The following is a 24,407-nucleotide window of genomic DNA, read 5'->3' on the forward strand; positions in this document are numbered from 1 at the left end:
CCTCCCAAGTATCTGGCACCACAGGCACATGCCATCATGCCCATCTAATTTTTGGATTTTTTTTTTTCTAGAGATGGGTTTTTGACATGTTGGCCAGGCTGGTCTTGAACTCCTGGGCTCAAGCAATCACCTACCTCAGCCTCCCAAAGTGCCAGGATTACAGGCATGAGCCACTGAGCCCAGCCCACGGCAGTTTTAAAATTAGTAATTCTTGCTGGATAATTGGTTAAATGCAGGAAACATAAGGGGCTCTGATGGTGAACTCCAACAATTTAATGAACAATATTAAAATGATACTAGTTTTGCAAAGCCCCCTCAAGATGATTGTCATCAGATTCATAAGCTACATTCATCTAACAGAATCCTCATTTAGCACATTAAGATGTGTCTAGTACTTCAAAAACCAATCTTAAAAAGAAGAAACATAGTGAATTATATCCAATTTAGCTTTTCATTTATTGGGAATAAAGACCATCCTCACGCCCAGTGTGTCACTTGCAGGAAAATGCTTACAAATAGCCAGAAATCCCTCGTATCCCTATATAACATGAAAGACATTTTTTTTTTTCTAAAGTGGATTTTTTCTTTTCCCTGCAAGCAAATCAAAAGAATTCCAAGCAAGGTCTAAAGGCAATTCCCCCACCTCCCTGACTTTTGATGCCATTACACTAGTTAAATTTCAATTTACATTTTAATGTACACTGGTCCCCAAGTCAAATGCAATATTTAATGACAAATCATGTCTTGACTTGCATAAATAATTTTAAATAAATTAAAAACCCTCTCACTTGCTACATGAGAAGAAACTAAATATGTCTTGCAAATATTAGATATTATATTAAGTAAACTGGGTAATATATGCTTTAACAATACTCAGACATAGTTTTATTTAAAAATCACATCCTTATCACATCTTTGATAAAGATACAAAAGAGTGACAAAATATTTTTTGAATCTCTAAGGTGACTTGTGAGATTATTAGCACAAAAAATATTTTATGATTCTGAAAAGGTGGGAAATGATAGAAAAGTGTTTTCTGGGGCCAGGCTCAGTGGTTTGTGCCTATCATCCCAGCACTTTAGGAGGCCAGGAATTCAAGTAGCCTGGGCAACATAGCAAGACCCCATCTCTGCCTCTCACTCTCTTTCTCTTTCTCCCTTCCCCCCCATGTGTGTATATATATACACACACACATATACACATATATCATATATGTCCATAATTTACACAAAAATTACTAAGTTACTAAAATTTTAATTCAATTAGTTTCAATAAGGATTAACACATCTGCAAGTGAAAGATTCTGGTGCTATGGAGAATCAAAGATATCATAAAATAATAGCTGATGATTGATAAATGCTCATCAGTGCCAGGCACAGTTTTAGATACAGTTTACCTCTAACTATCAAAATAATTCTATCAACTAGGCACCCTTTTATCAATGAAAACATTAAGACAGAGAGAGACAAAATAATTTGCCTATCATCACAAAACTCAATAGTGGGACTGAAGTTGGAAACCAACAGGAGTCTGAGTCTGGGTTCCTCCCCATGCCACGCATGTATGAAAGTAAAAACTGCAGCAGTGAAGGCACAAATCAGACACGTGAGGGTGACACACAGAAGTGCAAAGTGTTTGAAAGAACAAAGAATACTGTACCCATGATGGCAATGGGAAATTAACAAAGGTATTATTTGAGCCATTTTTTGCAACATTTTGTAAGCAAAAAGAAAGCTTTTCCTTGGACAAAACCCCTGGAAGTTTCTAACAGCAAGTGGCAATGTAAAATTAAGGGAGCAAGAAAGATGGAGATGGGAAGGATGGGCACGTGCAGAGATCAGGGAGATGCTATTTACAGTAGTTCAGAGTATAGGTCATGTGGGCCTCAGAGAAGTGAACAGGAAAGGAAAAGTGAGGGTGAGCAGAAAAACCTGAGGGGGCCTACTTTGAAATCCCCTCTGCTGTTTTGCAGAAAGAGCCTTGAAATTACTTACTTTAGGTTGACTCAAGTCAGATGCCCTGGCTGGCCTGATTGAGACCACACTGGGATTACAGACGTGAACTTGTTAAGAAGAGATTAAATGCAAACATATTCCCTCTCTCAGCTGATCTGCTACTTTAAAATCATAAAATAACTGTTGGGTAAAGTTAATTAACTAAATAACTATAGGAAAATATTTCCCATGGCTCTCCAATCAAGAGCATGGCTTATGAGGTGACGTCTTCTCCCTGGCCTATTATAACTCAGGCAACACCCAGGAGAGGGCCACCCCAAATCGCCAGTAGAATGAAGGTGAAATGCATATTTTTAAGAGGAAGATTTCATTTCCCAGGAAACATAAATGTCTCTACAAATAGCAATTCACTCCTATTCTTAATCCCTAAACCATCAGCATCTGCTATGAAGAATTACTTCAGTCCTCAAATAAATCTCTCTCGTCCTGTATTTTTTATGACACTCTCAAAAGACAATATTTGAATAAAACAACAATAACCATCTCTTTCTCCATCTCCTAATTCTTTCTGGAGGGGTTTTTACAGTTCCGGGCACACAAAGGAGGTCTTCTGGGGATCCATGGAGGTGGAATAATAGAAGTGGGAGGGCTGAAGACATTTTCAAGGAGGAGAAAAGAAGTTTGTGTATTTATGAACTTCTTTAAAAATTATAAAAACACTGATGCTGAAATATGATAAAGAAATCTTGGACTCTCCTGAAAAGCAATTTTCTTTCTTTCATATTATTTTTCAAGTGTGTATATTTTTTTCATCCTACCTGGGTCAAACTAATGCAGTTTTAAAACTCATTTCCATGTTTTAAGATTCACAGAGAAGAGATTGAACAGTAGGCTATAAAAATCCCTTAATGTCTTTAATGTAGTATTTTTGCAGATCTGCTGGAAAGTAAACAGTCATTGCTCAGATTTTCCCATAAGCGCCCCTTGAACTTTGTCACTGACAGTGAACAGCAGAATCCATTGGTGTGAATTTCATTCTCTCAGGAACAGATTCTTCCTGGCATTGTTGAGACACCTGCACTCTACCATCTAGGCAGAACCTCTTAGCCAAACTGATTTGCTGATTGTACTCTGGAGGAAATTATCAAACTTATTTATTTTTTGAGAAGGAGTCTCTTTCATTCTTTAACCCAGGCAGAAGTGCAGTGGAAAGATCTCAGCTCCCTGCAACCTCTACCTCCTGGGTTCAAATGATTCTCCTGCCTCAGCGCCCCCAGTAGCTGCGACAGACGCACACCACCACACCCGGCCAATTTTTGTATTTTCAGTAGAGACAGGGTTTCACCATGTTGGCCAGGCTTAACTCCTGGTCTCAAGTAATCTTCCCGCCTCAGCCTCCCAAAGTGCTAGGATTACAGTTATGAACGACTGTACCACTCCTGGCCAGAAATTATCAGACATTTTAAAATACCATCTTAAAAGAGTAAATTTAAGTCCTCTCATCTACATTCTCCAGAAGCATCTGACATCTCCAAAGCCTCTCTTCAGCTCTATTTAACTCTCATTTGTGTTTTTACAAGACAAGGTCACCCAGAATGAACTTACAGGCTATGCGCACAGAGGCCTTCCTGCTCTTGGAGGTTCCCAGGTGGCTCCACGCCACACACTGGCACCAATAGTCCTCGGGCCCGTGGAAGTCCTCCACCTGTTGCCTGGTAACATTGATGAACACCTCACGGACCTTCAAGCCTGATGGTGGGAGAGAGAGAGAAAAATCAGCTGAGGCTGTTGTATTTCCCAAACAGAAAGTTCAGGTTAGCCAAACCTTTTCTTTTTAATTAAACAATCCTGTTTTTAATCAAGGCAAGGTTTTTAATTACTTTGACAATAATATATTACTGCTAATTAAATTTCCACAGCTGAGTAGTCTGGAAAGCACATGTGTAAAGTGTTACCAACCAATTGTGGCTCCCATGCAATAGAATAGTTCTCGCAGTACCTCTACACAGTACTGTTTGTCTTTGGCACTACATTCCTCAAAGATTTTGTACGATGTTAATTTGTGGGATTCTACTAGATTTTGCACAATGTTAATTGGTGGGATTCTACAAGCCAAAGAGGTCTCCACACACCAATGCCAGAGACACAGTTCCAAGTTGTTCTAAGGCCCCTACTTCTGGGTTTGGCAGCTGGGGAGGGTCATTGTAACAGTATTGCTTAGAAGAAAGGAGGCAGTGAACATGTGCAGATGGGATGATCAGGCTAAAAATTCGAGGAAGGACCAAGGCACCAGCATCAAAGGCTCAGGACAACAAAACCATGGGACCAAAAGAAGGAATGAGCACAAAGAGGAGACAAGTTGAAATAAGTATTTTTCTTTTAGCAATGGGGGTCTCACTATGTTGACCAGGCTGGTCTCAAACTCCTGGCCTCAAGTAATCCTCCCATTTTGGCCTCCCAAAATGCTGGGATTATAGGTGTGAACCACTGTGCCCAGCTATATGCGATATTTTGATATATGTATACAATATGTAATGATCAAATCAGAGTAAGTGGGATATCTATCACTTAAAATATTTATTTTTTGCTTTTCTGTATTTTTTAACAATATATCATAGTACACATAAACCAGGTTAGTCTTAAAGTCCTGAGAGGAGAACCCAGGGAGGCCCCCATAGTAATGGTATCAGAATTTGAAGAAAGGGGTTTTTATAGAAAGAGTGGCTAAGGGCACAGCAGAAAACTGAGATGGAGCTTTACGACCATAATCTTTTAATTTTTTGTCACTTTACAGTCATCCTTCTAAAATTAAACAAATTGTTTGGTGCTTCTAACTGGAGAGTGTGAGCTTCTTCTCCACCTTTAACCAAGGACTACCAACCATTCTCTCTTTGGGAATAACAGTCGCCCTGTGCCAAGGATGGAGGGGGCACCTCACTTGCCTCACCAGTTAACTCATCACAAACAGGGAGGCAGCCTTTACAGCCAGCATGTCCTCTCCATCCAGCACACATTCTCTGAGGTTGTGCCTTGCTCTACGTTAGACAGCGTGGGGGGAGAAGAGGAGGCAATGCTTATTGAATTCCACCTAACTGCCTCGTAATCATGATAAACCTTGAACCTATTTGCTCCTTACATTTCCACAGTACTCTGTGGCAATGCATGTTATTGTGTCCCTACTTTGCAGAGGAAAGAACTATGACTCAGAGATGCTATGCCATTTGTCCACAGTCACAGAGTTTGTAAATGAAGAGTCCAAAGTTTGAGACAGGTGGTCTTACACCAAAACCAGCATTACGTTCAGGTACCTCTCAATAATTCAATTCTGTCCCTTTATTTTAGACACTTACACTTAATTATGACAATAAGATTAATACATGGAACTATTTTTAAAATTAAAGTACATAACTATGGTTTTTAAGTCTAAAAGAAATTCAGGGGATAGAATCATCACTATACTCAAAATGAGTTCAAAACTCTCGATGGAGGAGGTGGATCATGATTGTATCTTGGTTGCAGGATTTAAAAAACAAGAATGGAGGTGTAGGATTAGTCAGCTGGGGAAACGTTCCCTTCTACCCAATCAATAACATATTATTTATAGTGTGTGATGAGACATGGCTGTGGCCACATAAGTCACCATGTGCAGTTTGAGGTATATTTTCTAAATTTGTGGGAGGAACGCAGTTAACAGAAAATCATCTTGATGACAGTTGATAACTCACGTTTCCCCTGTTTGTGAAAAGTATAAAAGTACCATGTTTTTTCCCCTGTCAGAGACTAAGGGTCCTGAAAGCTCACTCCTAAATCAAATAGGAGAAAAGGAGCCTTAGAGGTGATGTTGTTCCTGCTGCTTTGTTTTTTCTTTCTTTGCACTTTAATGATATAAGAAATATGAGTGGGCAGACAAAGTCCAGGAGAAGGTGGAGTTGGCGGGCAAAGGTGACAGGAAAGATTATCACAGAAAGTGGAAATAAAGGAAAGTGTTAAAAAATTGTTCGAAGCAGACAAAAATATACACTGGGGAAAGGACACCCTAATTCAATAAATGGTGCTGGGTAAACTGGATCTCCAATGCAGAAGAATGAAACTGGATCCATCTCACCATATACAACAATTAACTAAAAATGGATTAAAGACTTGAATGCAGGACCTTAAACCATAAAAATTCTAGAAGAAAATCTAGAAAAAGTCTGCTGAGAAAACCTAGAAAAAGTCTACTGGACATTGGCCTAGGCAAATAATTTATGACTAAGAACCAAAAGCAAATGCATTAAAAACAAAAATAAATGAGACTTAAACTGAAAAGCACAACAAAAGAAATAAGAGAGTAAATAGCCAACCTACAGAATAGGAGAAAAATATTTGCAAACTATGTATTCCACAAAGAAATAATATCCAAAATCTACAAAGGACTCAAGCAAGTCAGCAAGAAAAGACAAATAATCCCAGTAAGAAGTAGGCAAACATCATGAACAGATTTTTCAAAAAAAGATATACACGTGTTCAACAGAGAAAAATGCTCAACATTACTAATCATAAGGAAATGTAAATTAACACCACCATAAGCCACCACCTTACCCCAGTCAAAATGACCATTATTAAAAAGTCTAAATATAGCAGTTGTTGGCATGGAGGTAGTGAAAAGGGAATACTTATAGTTGGTGGAAGCATAAATCAGTAAAACCTCTGTTGAAAACAACATGGAGATTTCTCAAAGTACTACAAGTAGATCTGCCACTTGATCCAGTAATCTCACTACTGGATATCTACTCAAAGGAAAAGAAGTCATTATATAAAGACGATACCTGAACTCGTACGTTTATGACACCACAATTCACAATTACAAAGAAACGGAATCAATCAAAAGGCCCATCAGCCAATGAATGGATAATGAAAATATATTATATCATGGAATGTCACTCAGCCATAAAAAAAGAATAAAATCATGTATTTTGCATTAACTTGGATGGACCTGGAGACCATTCTCCTAAATGAAGTAACTCAGGAATGGGAAACCAAATACTGCATGTTTTCACATCTGATTGGGAGCCAAACCATAGGTATGCAGGGAAATACAGAGTGGTATAATGGACACCGGAGTCTCAGAAGCAGGGAGGATTAAACAGGGTGACGGATATAAAACTACTTATAGCATACGATGTACACTATTTGGGTGTCAAGTATGTTAAAAGCCCAGACTTCACCAATATACAATTCATCCATGTAACCAAAAACCACTTGTACCTCTAAAACCATTGTGTTTTTTTTGTTTGTTTGTTTTTAAGTTTATTAGGACAGAAAGCAGATTGGAGTAGAACATGCATATTAGAAAGTAAAGTTGAGCAGGTAAGACGGAGGCAGTAGGCTCTGGAGAAGAGGGCTTGCTTTATGTTTTCCTATCTGGCCAAATGGTCGATGATCTCGGTGGAGGAGAGAGAACATCCATCAATGCACACAGGTAGGAGGAGGTAGAGTGACTTTAATATGCCAGAGCTCCTATATTACAGAACAGGGAGACCTATTAAAGCAGAATAGACCCACACTTTGAGAAGTGGAGTCTCACCAAGGAAGCATTCAGTAACCTTTAAGGTAAGAACACGAAATCAAACACCGCATGTTCTCACTCATAGGCGGGTGTTGAACAATGAGAACACATGGACACAGGGAGGGAAGCACTACACACTGGGGTCTGTCAGGGGGAAATAGGGGAGGGGCAGCGGGGGGTGGGGAGGTGGGGAGAGGTATCATGGGGAGAAATGCCAGATATAGGTGAAGGGGAGGAATGCAGCAAATCACACTGCCACATATACACCTATGCAACAATCTTTCATGTTCTTCACATGTACCCCCAAACCTAAAATGCAATAAAAAAAGAAAAGAAATGTGTTCAAGCATTTTACCCAGCTGCTACAGAAGACAGATTCATCTCTTTAGCACGTAACATATTCTCCAGAATGGACCACAGGATAGGTCATAAAACAAGCCTCAAAAAATTAAAGAAGAAACTGAAGAAGAGAGGATACTTCCAAACTCATTCTGTGAAGGCAGCATTACCCTGATACCAAAACCACACAAAGACACAACAACAGCAAAACTACACGCCAATATACTTGATGAACACAGATGGCAAAGATACTCAATGAAATACTAGCAAATCAAATTCAGTAACACATTAAAAGAATCATTCACCATAAACAAGCAGGATTGATCTCAGAGGGTGAGGACACTTCAACATAAGCAAATCAATAAACATGACATATCATATTAATAGAATGAAAAATAACAAGAAAAAAGTGATCCTTTAAATAGTTGCTGAAAAAGCATTTGACAAAATTCAACATCCCTTCATGATAAAAACCTCAAATAACTATACATATAAAGAACATACCTCAAACAATAAAGTCCATATATGACAAACCTACAGCTAACAGTTTACTGAACAGAGGAACACTGAAAGTGTTTCCCCTAAATCTGAAACACAACAAGGGTGTTCACTTTTACATTTTTATTGAGCATAGTACTGAAGTCCTAGCCAGAGCAATCACGCAAGAGAAACAAGTAAGAGGCATTCATTTGGAAAGAAAGAAGTCAAATTAGCCTTGTTTGTAGATGACTTGATCTTATATTTAGAAAAATGTAAAGATTCCACTAAGAAATGCTGGAATTGATAAACAAATTCTGTATAGTTGCAGGATACAAAATCAATGTACAAATATCAGTAGCAATTAAATACATTAGTGGTGAATAATCTGAAAAAGAAATCAAGTAAGCAATCTCATTTACAATAGCCCCCGCACCCCCTCCCCCCCAAAAAAATACTTGGGAATAAACTTAACCAAAGACATGAAAGATCTCTGCAAAGAAAATGATGAAACTCTGGTGAAAGACATTGAAGAGGATATACACACACAAAAGTAAAGATACTCCATGTTCATGGATTGCAAGAATTAATGGTATTAAAATGTCAATACTATGCAAAGCAATGCAGAGATTCAAGACACTCCTTATTAAAATACCAATGACATCTTTCCAAAACATAGAAAAAGTAATCCTAAAATTTGTACGAACCCACAAAAAACCCTGAATAGCCAAGACCAAAGGAACCAAGAACAACATTGACAAAAGGATAGTATCTTCAATAAATGGTTCTGGGGAAACTGGACATCCACATACAGAAAAACAAAATTGTACCCTTATCTCTCACCATATAAAAAAATCAGATCAAAATAAAAACAAATCTAAGACATGAAACTATGAAATCACTCCAAGAAGACACTGAGAAAACTCTCCAGGACACTGGTTAAGCTAAAAATGTATTTACTAAGACCTTAAAAGCACAGGTAACCAATGTAAAAATAGAAAAACAGGATTCATCAAGCTAAAAAGCTTCTGCCCTGGAAAGGAAATAAGCACCTAAGAGACAACTCACAGAATATGAGAAAATATTTGCAAACTATCTATCTGACAAGATATTAATAACCAGAATATATGAGGAGCCCAAACCACTCAATAGCAAAAAACAGAACCAAAGATTTACGAATGGGCAAAGAATCAAGACCTGAATAGACATTTACCAAAAGGAGACATACAAATGGCCAAAAAATATATTTTAAAATAGCCCACATCTCTAAAGATCATCAGGGAAATGCAAATCAAAACCACATCTCACCCTAGTGAAAATGGTTTTTGTCAAAAAGGCAAACAATAGGTACTAGAGAGAATGTGGAGACAGATAACCCTCACATACCATTTGGGGGATGTAAATTAATATAGTCACTACAGAAGACAGTATAAAGGCCATATATGACTAAAAACATATATTCCATAGGATTCAGCAATCCCATTGCTAGGCCTATATATCTTCCCCAAAAGGAAATCAATATATCAAAGAGATCTGTGCAACCCCATGTTTATCACACTATCCACAATAGTTAAAATATGGAATCAACCTGTGTATCCATCAATAAAGCAATGAAGAAAATCTGGTGCGTGTGTATGTGTGTGTGTGTGTGTGTGTGTGTGTGTATAATGAAATATTCAACCATAAAAAGAAATGAAATCTTGTCATTTGTAGCAACACAAGTGAAACTGGAGGTCATATGTTAAATGCAATAAGCCAAGCGCAGAGACACAAATATCACACGTTCTTACTCATATGTGAGAACTGAAAAAGTAGATCTTGTGAAGATAGACAGTAGACTGTGGCTACCAGAGGTCAAGAAGGGCAATAAAGAGATGAAGACAGGTCAATGAATGGGCAATAAAATACAGTTAAGTAGAAGAACTAAGATCCAGTGTATGATAGTTCAGTAGAGCGACTATAGTTAACAATAATCTGTTGCATATTTCAAAATAGCTAGAAAAGAGGAATTTGAATATTCCCAGCACAAAGATAAATGTTTGAGGGGAGGGATATTCCTATTATCTTGATTTATTAACCATTATATGAATGTATCAAAATATCACACACACCCAAAATATGTAAACTTATTATGTATCAATTAAAAAGAAGAAATAGGTTTAAGCCAATGGGAAGTAATTTCATTTTTTCACTTTCCCCATCTTATAAGAATATCTAGCTATCGATTTTTTTCAGCTTGGAAATGAAGACAAGCACCATCTCGAAATGGTTCAGGGTTGTCATGTTTATAACGTAGGAAATGTCCAAATTCAAATCACAAAACTCACTGTGATTTAATCTTGGCACCATAGTGTCTGAAGAGTACCCAGGATTTTTTTCAATAAAGTGTTGTAAGACGTTTAGACATGGCAGTGACTTTCAAGAAGGAAGAAGTTGACACTCACAGATACCTAGAGACGGGAGGCACAGCAAGCCATATAGAGCCACATGGGGAAGCATCAGGGTCTTTCAGGAGGCAGAAGGGATGGAGGAACAAGTGGAATGGGCCTTTCCACTGTGGTCTGCATGAGAAGAAACAGAATATGCTGGGATTGGCTAGCTTGCATAATGTTAGTGGGCTCTGGGGCATCATGACTACCCAGTTGTCTGGTACCTAGTCCTGGGGTTAGGGCAGGGGAACAGTGGTCTGGAGTAGAAGAACTTCATAGAAATGGTGATTAGGGGTGTGGCCTCTGGATTGCTTGGTTTACATATGAAAAGTAAACTCATAGGCAAGTTGTTTTCTCTCTCTAAGAATTATCCAGTCCTGGGCAAGGCAGTCCTGACAGGGTCAGCAAGGCCCCAACTAGAAAACATGGCCACATAGATAAACAGCTGCACACTGTGCTTTGGAAAGCATATATAAGGGACTAGAGCACCCCACTATGAAGATTATATCTGATCTTACCCCATTCTTGTCAGGAGGTTTTGTAACCCCTCATTCAGGCTAACCACAGTTGGGAGGAAAATGCTGAAGTCATGATTTCAACAGTAGAATGGCGCAGTTACCAGCAGACGCTCCCCATGTGATCAGCAGAGCAAAGTGCCTATGAAACAACTGCTCCCAAACACAGTATTTTCCCAGCCAGTAGCATCACAGTGCAGGCTTTTTTAAAAGGCCACAAGTGTCATTGCCATCCCACAAAAGCTATATTATCTCTCTAGATTAGGCCTTCTTTTAACATGAGGTCTTCAGTTTTATCAAACTATCCCTTCTAAAAGAAGCCTTGGCAAATCATGAATTCTTTGTATCTATTATATTTTTCCCTACCATAACAAGAAACAACTATTGAAGAAGACAAACAATTTTTAAATACATTAGTTCTCAACTCCTCACTGATCAATGACATATACACCTTTACATATACAATATACATGTATATATACATACTCATATACACATATGAGTATATGTGTGCATACATATATATGCATACATATACGTGATATATTCACACATGAGAAATATCCAAGGGATGCGGCTTTAAGAAAACTGATCTTCCCTATCTCTTCTTCCACTGAATTTCATCTAACAGTATTCATGCAGAAACAGCGATCTACTTCTATATCTCCAGAGATGGCAGCTAGTTCATAGAAAATGCTACAGGGGAGCAGAAGTTCCAGGCAGACAAAAAATGGCAAGTCATCAATAAGAGTAGCATTGTACCTGATAACTTGCATAACTCTAATAAGCATAGAAAAGTCCAACCCTTTAAATTATTGTGCAAATTATAACCATCAGCCTTTGTTATGGAGTCTTAAAGAATACACAAATATGACTATGGTACTGATATGCTAATAAGCTTTCTATGCTGTTGGATGGTTTAGCTGTAGATAGACTAATGTTGGCAGCAGATGAATAATTGCTCTGCATGTACTAAACATAACAGAGCAGCACAGAACTTCATCGTTTGTCAGCTTTATTTGTTTAAATGAGAAAAATGCTGACAGCAGTTACTGCTATAATCCCCTTATTTATCAGATAGAAAACACTAGTTACTCTTAGCAGGTCTAATCCTGTTGGGAGACTAAAAGTTAGAGGATTTTCAAACTAATTGACGATATATGCCTCACTGTGCAAGGAAGAGAAATGCAAAAGAGAGAAGGAAAGAAATGGAGAGGGGTAAAGAAATAAAATGCTTTATTTCTGGTCAACTTTTAATAAAAGGGCGACAGTCACAGCCTAAGATCCTAACTTGCTCTGGACAAAACAGTGAATTCTGGAATAGTATTTAACATTCAGTACTATGCCAACCCCAGCCTGGTGCCTATCAACAGCTGGCTCTGAGCTTTTCATCCAGCGCTCATTATCGCACTGACACAAAGCCCGTCAGCAGCATCCTGCTGTGGTTACCGTTTCCAGACGGTTCTCAAACACACCTGGTGATGGGCACTTGGGGAGGAATTTGACACAGTTCTCAAATACTTGCCTCCCCACTCAGCCTTACTACTTCAATCATTTGGAAGTTCTCTGTAGCAGGATGCTCAGCTTACCGACTGGAATCACTAGATTCAAGAATGAAGTGAGAATCCCTCCCCTGTAAGATGTTTCTCACACCCCAAACCATACAGAAGCAGTAAATGACCAGCCATCTAGGTTTTGGTAGAATGGTTTTCTCATCCCAGGCTTGGTGCCTGTTTTCTGGGGCCTTTTCATTTCAATGTTTCACTTTCTTTGTGCCTTATCATCCTCGTTTTAGCACTTCATGATTGGGGCTGAGAGAATGAGTGTTCCATTCTTTGTAGACAAAGTCCCAAAGAATTACTCCAACACAACTTCATGAGTGATGTAGGGCCTTGCTCAGTTCTTTGGGAGAGAAACAAAGCAATCAAATTCCCTTGAAAAGCAATAGTGGGCCATGTAGGTCAAGATGGCCAGGGGCAGACCTGTGTTACTCATGGATAAATTATTACAAGCTTGCTTTGCTTTTTATACATGGAGATTTGTGCCACGGATCAAATATTAAATTAAGAAAATTCCAAACTATGGTTCAGTAAAATAAAAGCAGAGATCAAGCGGTAACAGGAGGCCTACACTAAAGACTATCTGAGAGCTCTTTCCGGGAAACGCTGCAGTGTGGTTGCAAGGCAACAAAGACGGCTTTGGTCCCATGATCTCTCCCCAACATAGGATCTGCATAAGGATCTCATAAAGAGGGCTTGTGCAAGAACTCTGGGAAGGAATGCAACCTCTCCTCACAAGACTCGGGAGGGTCTTTGCAGATAGGAGCTTGTGAGGCTGGAAAGCCTTACAAGGCAGAGATAACCGGAACACCACAGGCTCTGCCTATGCTCTCAGAATATGGAGTAATTTTGATTGCTGTGTCTGCAATGCTCGGTAGATAAAAGCCCCTTGATGCATTGTATGTGGTCAGACCTTATGGCACCTTATCTGCTGTGCCTGTTTGTAGATGCACCTGGATGGACAATCCAAATTAGAAGAACCACATTTGCTATTGAATGCTGCGAGACACACTGTCCTGCCCACCCTACCCCACCCAGCCATCTTCCTTCTTACCTCCCCTTCCAACAGCGGACAGATTAATAAGACAGTGCACCTAATAAAAGAGTGTGGAGCCAGAGCCCAGTGCCAATGCAGTTCACTGCATGCGAGAGTGAGTTGGCCCCCTGGACTCACTGTGAACTTCTACTCTTGTCTTTGTCTCATTTCTTTTCTCACTCCCTTGTCACCAGCAGGACTCGGAGCACCCACGTACAGGGTTGAGCTGGATCCCAACAGGGCCGGGCGCGGAGGCTCACCCTTGTAATCCCAGCACTTTGGGAGGCAGAGGTGGGTAGATACCTGAGGTCAGGAGTTCAAGACCAGCCTGGTCAACATGGCGAAACCCCGTCTCTACTAAAAATACAAAAATTAGCTTGTCATGGTGACAGGTGCCTGTAATCCCAGCTACTCAGGAGGCTGAGGCAGGGAGAATCACTTGAACACAAGAGGCAGAGGCTGCAAGAAGCTGAGATCACGCCATTACACGCGAGCCTCGGCAACAGAGCAAGACTCTGTAGAAAGAAAGAGAGAGAGAGAGAGAAAGAAAAGAAAGAAAAACAATAGTATCTGTTAACTAGGGCACAGTGCAGTGCTGCAAGCTTGGCTCACTGCAGCCTCCACCTTCCAAGTTCAAGCAATTTTTGTGCCTGAGCCTCTCAAGTAGCTGGGATTATAAGAATGTGCCATCACACCCACCTAATTTTTGCATTTTTGGTAGAGATGAAGTTTCACCTTGATGGCCAGGTTGGTCTAGAACTCTTGGCCTCATGTGATCCACCTACCTTAGTCTCCCAAAGTGCTTGGATTACAGGCGTGAGCCACTGTGCCCCGCCTGAAAAACAATATTCTCTTATATTCAAGAGTTTTCTTGAAAGAACCGTGAACTCCCAAGGTTCCTCAGCCCCTCTGATGCCCGCATTTGGTTGAGGTATCCTCTCTTACTCTGATGACTCTTGAGCAGACAGAAAGCCCTTTCAGCTGGAAAAAGTCTTCCACATACATAAGGAATGTTTTCCATTTGTCTCACTGCTTCAGGTTCAGAGCATTGAAAAATATGCTTCAACAATGAGACTCTCACTCAGATTTTGAATAACATATTGTTATTATTATTATTAGTTAATTATATAGTATTTGCATGGCCCTTTACTTTTACTAATACCATCATATGCATTTTGGTCTTTTATCTTAACATTGTGTTACTATTATTTCTATTTTTTAGTATTACTATTTTGCCACTGGTCCCCTACCATAAGCAATAGATCAAAGATGTCATAAGGTTTATGACATATGTCATTGGAAAGACAATTATTGAGCACCCTGTATGTGCCCGTCACTGTGTTAGGTGCTGAGGATACATTGACAAGCAAATCCTCAAGATCCCTACTCTCAAGGAGCTTCTGTGCTGGAGGGGGAGACATTTTAATCTGCCTCCACAGTGCCCATTGTGACAACTGCCATGGCACCAGAAGCAGAGTCTGGGTGCCATTCTACCTACGATTTGAAAGCTCTGTCCTTATTCAATATATGGCCTGGCTTCTAGAACATGGCTCTGGGGACTCTGGTAAGGACACATGTATCTCACACACATTTGAAGTTTCAAAACTGACAGGGAAGAAATGTCATGGAACTGCACCTCCATATCATAAGAGAGCTTAGACGTCTTTAGGCCAACATACTACTGACAGTAGTAGATTAAATATAGAAATGAAAAGGCGGAACAATGATTCATTTTACCAGCAGATAATTAATTAGGGCTAAATGTCTTTTATTACTTCATCCTAGCAACAAGAGAAAAATGTATCTTGACCAAAAATAAAATGGTTATCCTTTGAATGTGCATATGTGCTATGCCTAATGAATAGTCTTTAGTTTTCCCAGGATAATAAGCCCTCCACGTATTCCTCAGAAGCACTACCAGTTCAGTGTTAAGTACAGAAACAAAGAATACACCCAAGCTCTCCAGTTTCTTCCACACCAGAGATTAGAATTAATCAGCTCGGAGGTGTCTGGCAAAGGAAAGCAAATTAACTTAATAGTGTTGTCTGACAACAGTAAGAAAAGAAACTTGAGGCAGAAGTGGACACAGAAGGGTTGTTTAGAAGACAGCATCCCATGAATGACTCAATCCGTGTCTTACTCACAACATGGTAGGCAACACGGTCATGATTTCCAATCCTGTTGCTTCAATCAATGACTTTCCATTCCCGCAGCCACTGAAATCACCTCCTGCTAGTGGCTTATGACCTCAGGTTAGGGCATATATTGTACCACTTGTATCCCCCACATTGCTACTATCAGAGGCATTCGAACCAGAGCAACTCCATCTTGAGTGAGGGCTAGGAAAATGAGGCTGGGGCTTGCTGGGCTATATTCTCAAAGTTATGCATTCCTAGCCTCTAGATGTTGACAGTTAAGGGAACAAATTAATAATGTTTACCAAACAGACCCAGACTTGGGAGTGTACAGATATCCTGATATCTGGAGAAAAAAGGCATTCCTAATTTTGCTTTAAAGATAATACTGATTATTGCAAAATATAATAATTAAGAAAATTAATCCGTTATTGCAAACCCTTCAAGCAGAGCAGATCTCCCATATATACAAGCATTGTACCTAGGGTGGACGCGTTCCTCCTCTTACTTTCAGGAACGTCATGCTCTGTCTATGGAGTAGCTGTACTTTCAGTACTTTACTTTTTTAATAAACTTGGTTTTACTTTGTACTGCAGACATGCCCTGAATTTCTTGCACAAGATCCAAGAACACTCTTTTGGGGTCTGGATCAAGACCGCTTTCCTGTAACACTCCCATGGACTCTGAGAGTAACATAAAGAAACAAAGTGACCTGAATGGTTGAATCAGATGCAAATAAGGCAATGTTACTCTAGGAAGAGCAAATATTTACCTGTCAATAATATTAGCCCTGTTATCTCCTTGGAATGCAAAATTCTACAATTATATATTTGTTTTTTGAATCATAATCATCATCCACTTGTCTCATTCAAAAATAAACGACAGGTGTGGTGGCTCACACCTGTAATCCCAGCAGTTTGGGAGGCTGAGGTGGGTGGATCATGAGGTCAGGAGTTCAAGACAAGCCTGGCCAAGACGGTGAAATGCCTTCTCTACTAAAAAAGAAAAAATTGGCCAGGTGTGGTGGCGGGTGCCTGTAATCCTAGGTACTTGGAAGTCTGAGGCAGAGAACTGCTAGAATCCGAGAGTCAGAGGTTGCAGTGAGCCGAGATAGTGTCACTGCACTCCAGCCTGGGCAACAGAGTGAGACTCCGTCTCAAAAAATTAGAAGAAGAAAATAACTATTTTATATTCATCATTTTGAGGGCTAGTCTTGACCAAGCATTTGACCAAGCATTTTCTGTACACTAGGACCTAGGCTAAGCATGTCACATATATTAGGCGCTATGTGACAGTGGATACAGTTTTCGCTGCCATTTCACACATGGAGAAACCAAGGAGAAAGGAAGCTCAATTCCATAGCTACCTGAAAAAGTTTGTAAATGGAAAGCCCGAATTCAAACATTGCTCTCTATACCAAAACCCATGTTCTTAACTATTAATCTAACCTCAGGTTTCTCTCTCTGCATTTTTGTATAGATCTTTATAATTTGTATTTTAAATCAATATACATACTTCTTAATGTGTGCACTGAAGAGACTGGCCAAGAATTTAGGTTTTAAGACAAAGGTCTAATCGATATCAGAATTTATTAAATTATATAAAGTGATTAGGTCACTTCTATCACTGCTAAGGGTGCAAGGAAAATAAATAATCTCCTTTTTATTTCCCTTTTGTAAGAAAAGTTAAATTAGCTACAAGAAACAAAGCTTTCATATTCTGCCACAGTTTATGTAGGCAATTCATAATATTTTCCTGAAAACCTTTTAAGAATATGTCAGTCTTCTCTGAGAAGTAGAGTGATACACAAGATGAAATCTAAGGTGGGAAGGGAGAAGGCTTCTATCAAAGTGAGTTTTAAACCCACAAACTGTCAATGAAATACTTTAGAGATTATTTCTATGTTATGTGGTCTAAAATATATGCTTCACAAACATACCTTGGTGATTTGTGAATCATTCAAGATACCTTCAAATTAATGGTTTTCTGGAAGATACTATATTCAAATCCCCATCACCAGCATAGCAACATTCTAAGATATAAACTTTTAAGATTTAATACATTTTTATTTCTATTCTTCTCCCTTTTCTCAATACAATCCATTAACCTTTTATCCCCAGAGAGTGACTCCAGTTGTTTAAAAAGGAAATCACACACAATGAGGTCCCTGAAATGAAATTCTTTAAGAAGAAAATATTAGTTTACCAGAGTTGAGACTTTTCCCATAACACATTGGAATACACATTATTTCACTCATTAGAATTCAATATCTCTGAGGTGGAATAAGATAAGAGTCACAGTGTGTTGTTAAGAGAATTCCTGCTTTTATTGAACAATAAAGAAGTGGTTTAGCTTATCGATAACTCAAGCTCCCCACAGGCCACATAATCTTGATTGCCAAGATACATGTGGTTTGTTGTTGTTTACTATTGTGTGTATGATATACGTGTGTCTGCCTGTTAGATTAAAGCTCTTAATTTCTGTGTTACTTCATTCTTTCACAGGGGCATGGCTCTTGGGTTGAGATTACTTCTCAACTCTAAGCTTCCAGATGTTAACAGAAGAACAACACAAGGAAGACGAGTTCCCATATTTCCAAATGAAATGAGGCAGAACAAATGAAAGAGGATCTCTTGGCTAGTGCAGGGAACTGCAAGTGTACATTACTAAGAGATATAGCCTTGTCTGTGCAAACCCAGTAACTCATGTCAAATAAATTGTAGTTTTTGCAGGAAAGAACTCTAGCTCTGGGTTTTCCAAGCTAAACTGCATGAAAACACCCAATCTGTTTTCTTCTTATTTGAACTGTTAGATGACAGGGCCAAATTACCAGAAAGACCAAAGGCAGTTTGCAGCCTTTAACAACTGAAAGGACTTATTGCTTCCAATTTAGGAACACAAAAGATTCTTTGTCTACTCCAAACACTCCCAGGTCCTATGCATTTCCCATTAGTTCTGAAGACAAAATGCCCATAAGTAAAAAAAATAAAATAAAAAATAAATATATATCTCAAATTTCTCTAGAATTTCAGAAATGGAGAATATGTTGTCCAAAGAGACACAGAAGTTACTTTTGACAGGACTCAAAAAAATATGGATAGTACTCTCTGTCTCTCTGGTCAAATGTGGTCCCACTGTCCTTGGCTTCTCAGTGTCATTTACTCCCATTAGGCTGGGAGGAATTATTTTATGGATCCAGTCAAAAGCCATTAAATCTGTAAAGGTAGTCAAGTCCTGTTTCCCAGCTCTGCCTTGGAGAACCCAAGGGCGGTAATGCATCTATGTTTCAATACCTGAGGCCATTTTGTTTCCAACTTAAATTGCACTTATGTATTGGTTCGGGGTATAATATCTCCACTCATCTTGCTCTTGTTTCCACAATTCTACTATTAATATAGAGCTTAGGAAACGTAATTGCAGTGTGTGGTACATAGTGATTTTCATTAACTACACAGAAGAAAACAGTTGAGGGAGAGACATTTCCTTCGCATTGATTCAGTCAAAATGACTTGGAAGAAAAGGTTCTGCTTATTAAGTCCTTTTCAAAAAGGTAACTGCTAAAATTTAAATTCTTTCTCAACAGCATATTTTTAAAAAATGGTATATAATCTCTTTAGATTTTGTCATTTATGAATTTTTGAAGTATGTGTCCTTTATTGGCTTTTTTTTTTAAGGAAGTGGAGAGGAGATTTCTACATGGAGGTAGAAAATGTAATCAAAAATGCTATCCACATGACATGGAGTTGCCTAGCAATGCTAGGGGAATAAAAACGGGGAAGCAGTAACAAAACAGAATGTAGTGAAATTACAAGAGGGTGCACTGTTGAATTGGCTTGCAATACTTAAAGAGGTCTTTATATGAGAAAGGATATAAGATTTTTCTAGCAGTGGTAAAAGAAATGGCTGATCTTTTTTCAATGTTCTTTCTTTCATTTGGAAGAGTTTGCCCAATGGGATTCTGCTATTTTGAGTTCATGGCTGGGCAAAATCTAGGACAGAGACATCTAATGATAAAACATACAGCCCCAGTGAGGCACTGGTATTTGAGTTCTTTTTAGTTGTACTAATTGAGCAAAAGACACATGAGCCTTTCATATTCTGCCATTGTTTTGTAGGCTTCTGCTTATATGGTAGATATCATTCTCATGGTTGCCCTCTCCCAAATTCCAGCGTCTTCCTTTGAATTTTTAATGCCAACGTAAGTAAGACTGCTGTTGTCTCCGACTCCATCTCTCCCAGCACCAGGCTATCCATCTAGGTCTCTCCTGGATCCCAGCCTTGGGAGCGCAAGATTGGAAATGTTCCTGAAATCAAGATTCAATTTGTTCTCTCTTTTTCCCATCAAAATGCCAAATCCTTCCTTCAAAAAGTAAACTGTACCAACAATCCTGGAAATATCTATCATTGCTTGCTCTAAATTTTTGTCTAACAGTGCCAAAAACATGACCCAAATTAAGGGATTGGCTTTTACAAAGATGGAAGAAATGGTCAGCAATAAAGAAATCCTAATGATATGCGTATAGGATTATACACGAGTGACTAAAACCCTAAATAGATTCATAATGGAAAATGATGAGCCATGTGCGTGCACTTCAATCCTTCCATATGTCAGCATGAAAACTTGTCAACATTTTGATTTGGGAGAAAAGTATATAAATCTACAAGCAAAGGTGGCTGATGGTGTTGAAGAAATTCGCCTGAAGGAGCAATCAGGAGATCTGGGTCTTGAAACAGCTATGCCATGAACTAATTGTCTCTCTCTCTCTCTTTTTTTCTTTTTTGAGAGAGTGTCTCGCTCTGTCACCCAGGCTGGAGTTCAATGCTGTGGAATTGGCTCACTACAATCTCCGCGTCCCAGGTTCAAGTGATTCTCCTGTCTCAGCCTCCTGAGTAGTTGGGATTACAGGCACCCACCATGACGCCTGGCTAATTTTTGTATTTTTAGTAGAGATGGAGTTTCACTATGTTGGCCAGGCTGATCTCAAACTCCTGACCTCGTGATCCACCTGCCTCGACCTCCCAAAGTGCTGGGATTGTGCCCAGCCTAATTATATCTCTTGACTCTTAAGATTTTTAAAATATAAAATAGGGCTATTTATCACTAAGATCTCTCCAGTTCTTACACTTAGATTCTAGGATTCTAAGCATGCTTTGGTCTGAAGAACAAAATCTCTAAATGGGGAACTTTGTTTCTTCTTCCTCCTACTAATTCCACTTTGGAATGAATAGGGAATTATGATAGGGTTTTAGGTGTTTCTCTACTTTTGGAGTTTTGAATTTACAGTGCAATCCAACAGTAGTTGAGAACTGTGTAATGATTAGCACTCTTTGTATACATATAAATAAAATGTTTAATTCTTGGCCCTTTTCTTTATTCATAGAGTTTTACCCACAGATCTTTTTGAGATAATTTTCTCTTTTTGCTTTGGAACACAGCATCCCCTGTTTACTTCTTTGCTGGAGGCTGACATTCCTGTCCCTGTCTTCTGAAGAGGTCTGTATTTCTAGGTCTACTTCCTTTCCATATTGCCCCTTCCCCTCTAGCAATTCTTCCACCTACATGGCTTCATTCTTTCCTAATGATTCCCAAATCTACTCTTCTACCTCCTAATTCTCCCAAGTTCCAAATCTACATCTCTTCATTATATACCATAAGCACTTCAAATTCAGCTTGTGAAAACTGTGATCTCAGATTTTTCTCCTTGTTAATACAATTACTTATATTCTGGTTTTATTTCTGTGCCCCTACACCCCCCAATTATTGAACCAGCTCTTACCTTCTCTCATCTGAATTGCCCGTCTCCTAGCTTCCTTATTCTGGTTTCTGCTTACCAACTTTTCTGCCAGATTCATTCTTTAAAGCAGAGCTCCAGCTGTACATCAATAGGATCCATCACCACAACCAAAATATCCATAAAACTAAGAAAAGGACTCCACACTCTTATTTGAGGCCTTTCATGCTATTGATTAAACTGGGTTTTCTAGCTATCGGCTGTTATTTTTGTATGTAAATTTTATATTTCAACAAAACCAAACATTTTGCTGGACATATACTAAGCTTTCTTCATTTACTAATATTTGTGACTTTCAGACCACTAAAACTCCTCCCTCCCCCATATAGTAGAGCATCTATTATGCCCATCTGAGTTACATAGTCATCAATGTCCCTTTCAACCGCTACTGAGTCCACAATACCTTTACTGATAGTCCAAATCTTCCATAGCACCATAGTCTTGTCTTCAGATATTTATCTTAACTTCATCTGCACTGCATTTATGGGTATATTTATCTTATCTCTATCATTATGTGTAAAGCCCACCTATATGGGCTACTATCTTACCTGTCTCTGAATACTCTGAAAGGCCTCCCTTGTTATATAGAATATAACTGCTATATAGTTAATAAATTAAACTAACTTGAAACTTCACAGTTGTACTGATGTTTTCTGACTTATTTAAAAGTCTGAGATCTAGTGAGCTGACCAAGTCAAATAGTTGACCAACTTAAAAAAAAAAAAAAAAAAAAAAAAAATCAATAATCTAACATGTGACCAGGTTAAATCTTTTCTGAGAAAACAAAGTTCGAAAGCATAGATTGTTTCTGTCAACATTAAAATATAAAAGGGTATACATTTTGAAGGTTTTGAGTCAAATTATCTCACTTTGACATCCAGGGCAAGCACTTAGTTTACTTAATCTCTTTGAGCCTTAGTTTCCTCGTTTAGAAGAAGGTAATAACAGCATTACCTACTGCAGAGGGCTGTTGTAAAAACTGAGCTAGATAACAATGCATGTCAAATGCTTAGATAAAGCCTGTTACACAGTGAGTGCTCAATATGCTGTAGCTAGTATAATCATAATTTCCATCATCACCACTTATCAGCCAAATTCAACAAACTAATGACATAAAGATGGTCCCACAATTCTTTCATATTCGAGATCCTGCTAGAATATGGTAACCTTATTTGGGATCTGCCACTATACCACAGTCAAAAAAACTAAAAGAGGACTCAAAAACCACCAATGGTGGAGAATAAAGTGCAAAGAATAAAAATCTAGGAAAGATTATCAAAACTCAAATCATGCTACTGAACAAGGGGTTTGATGCAAAAGTCAGTATTTGTCCTCAAAAATATTTAGAATTCTGCAAATGAAAACAGTGACTATGAGAGTATCAACTTCCATACAAAATGCAATGTTTAAAGTTACATATAGCAAGAAGAAAATGCCTCTGCATTTTATTGGAATAGACTAGAAAGGCAGCTGTGAAGTCATTTGAAGAAAGGATCACATCTTATATGCCAAGAGTAATTTAACTATGACCTCATTCACACTAGGCGGTGAGGGGTGATTTCTAGTCTTTCCCAGACATATAATCACTGGAGAATCTGAAGAGTTGCTATAGCTGCTTCTGACTGCTGCACGCTCCTACCTGAGCTCTCATCCAGACTCTCCTCAGAGACGTGCTCGTTCTGATGGACCCACTCGCCATTGCATTTGAAGAATATCTGCATGGCTGGCCTTGCTTTGCACCTGAGTGCAATAGGGTTGCTCTTGATAATATAAGCATCATCTGGCTCCTCTATGAAATGAGGCAGTGTCCCGGGAGCTGATGGGATGGATTCAGGAAGGACTTCGCTGTTGTCAGTTCCTGTGAAATCAAAGAGGACATCAGAACACAGCCTACATTGATGGCACATACATCAGGACACAATGGCAAACCCACACCAGTTTTAAGAATCTGTGATGGAGAACTTCTACTGTATTAACAAAGCATGCTTGTAGAACCCATGCAAATGAATTATCTTCTAGAAGCTGAACTAGGAGGATATGGTGCCTCCAGCTAGGCACGGTTTCAGCGTTATTGGTCAAAGCATAAGAATGAATACATCACTCCTCAAATTTCCGTTTTGAATCTAAGCGTCTTTGCAGAAACATCTGTGAAGTGAGAGGCTCTGGTGAATAGCTACCTTAAGGGGTTACTAACAACCCCAAGCTTCTTCAATATTTTGAAAAAAAAAAAAAAAAAAAAAAAAGAAGATAAGAATAGATGTTGTTCTCCCACACATGTATGTGAATGACAGGGAGGATGATAGAGGATACTTAGCCATAAAATATGGTCAAAAGATTCCAAATGGTCTGCTTTCTTTACCTATGAAACTGTGGAGATTGTCTGGTAATCTATCTTGGATCTTGGATAACTCACCAGCTCACTGCCCCTTCAAAGGGAATGTGATTCCATTCTGCTTGCCCTCGGCTCACCCTCTGCCCCCAGCAACCTTCCACCATATACGATGGACTGCACTACAAAGGGTGAGAACTAAAATCACAAATAGCCCTGAGCTTATAGCCAGTAGCTATAATTACATTTCAAATGAAAGGAACAATTTGTACTCTCTCTTCATCTCAGGAAAC

The 24,407-nt window shown here is 38.9% G+C and overlaps 1 protein-coding gene across 5 annotated transcripts in view; it reads right to left on the reverse strand.

Moving 5' to 3' along the window:
- Positions 1-23,643, reverse strand: part of UNC5D (unc-5 netrin receptor D) — a 241,832-nt gene extending 218,189 nt beyond the window's left edge. For 3 of the 5 annotated variants that reach the window (XM_064368647.1, XM_021675859.2, XM_064368646.1), the window contains exons 1-2: positions 23,425-23,556; positions 3,561-3,704 (exon numbers count right to left, since the gene is read on the reverse strand). In XM_064368647.1, coding sequence (XP_064224717.1) covers positions 3,561-3,704; positions 23,425-23,506 — 226 coding nt within the window. In that variant the 5' untranslated portion in view covers positions 23,507-23,556. Of the gene's footprint in view, positions 1-3,560; positions 3,705-23,424 lie in introns of all 5 variants that reach the window. The other 2 variants (XM_064368648.1, XM_064368645.1) reach the window with 1 other exon arrangement.
- Between the last annotated feature and the right edge of the window lie 764 nt (positions 23,644-24,407).

Source organism: Aotus nancymaae, unplaced genomic scaffold (genome assembly GCF_030222135.1).
Source record: "Aotus nancymaae isolate 86718 unplaced genomic scaffold, 86718_ANA_hifiasm-v0.15.2.pri h1tg000079l, whole genome shotgun sequence".
In the NCBI taxonomy this organism is placed as follows: domain Eukaryota; kingdom Metazoa; phylum Chordata; class Mammalia; order Primates; family Aotidae; genus Aotus; species Aotus nancymaae.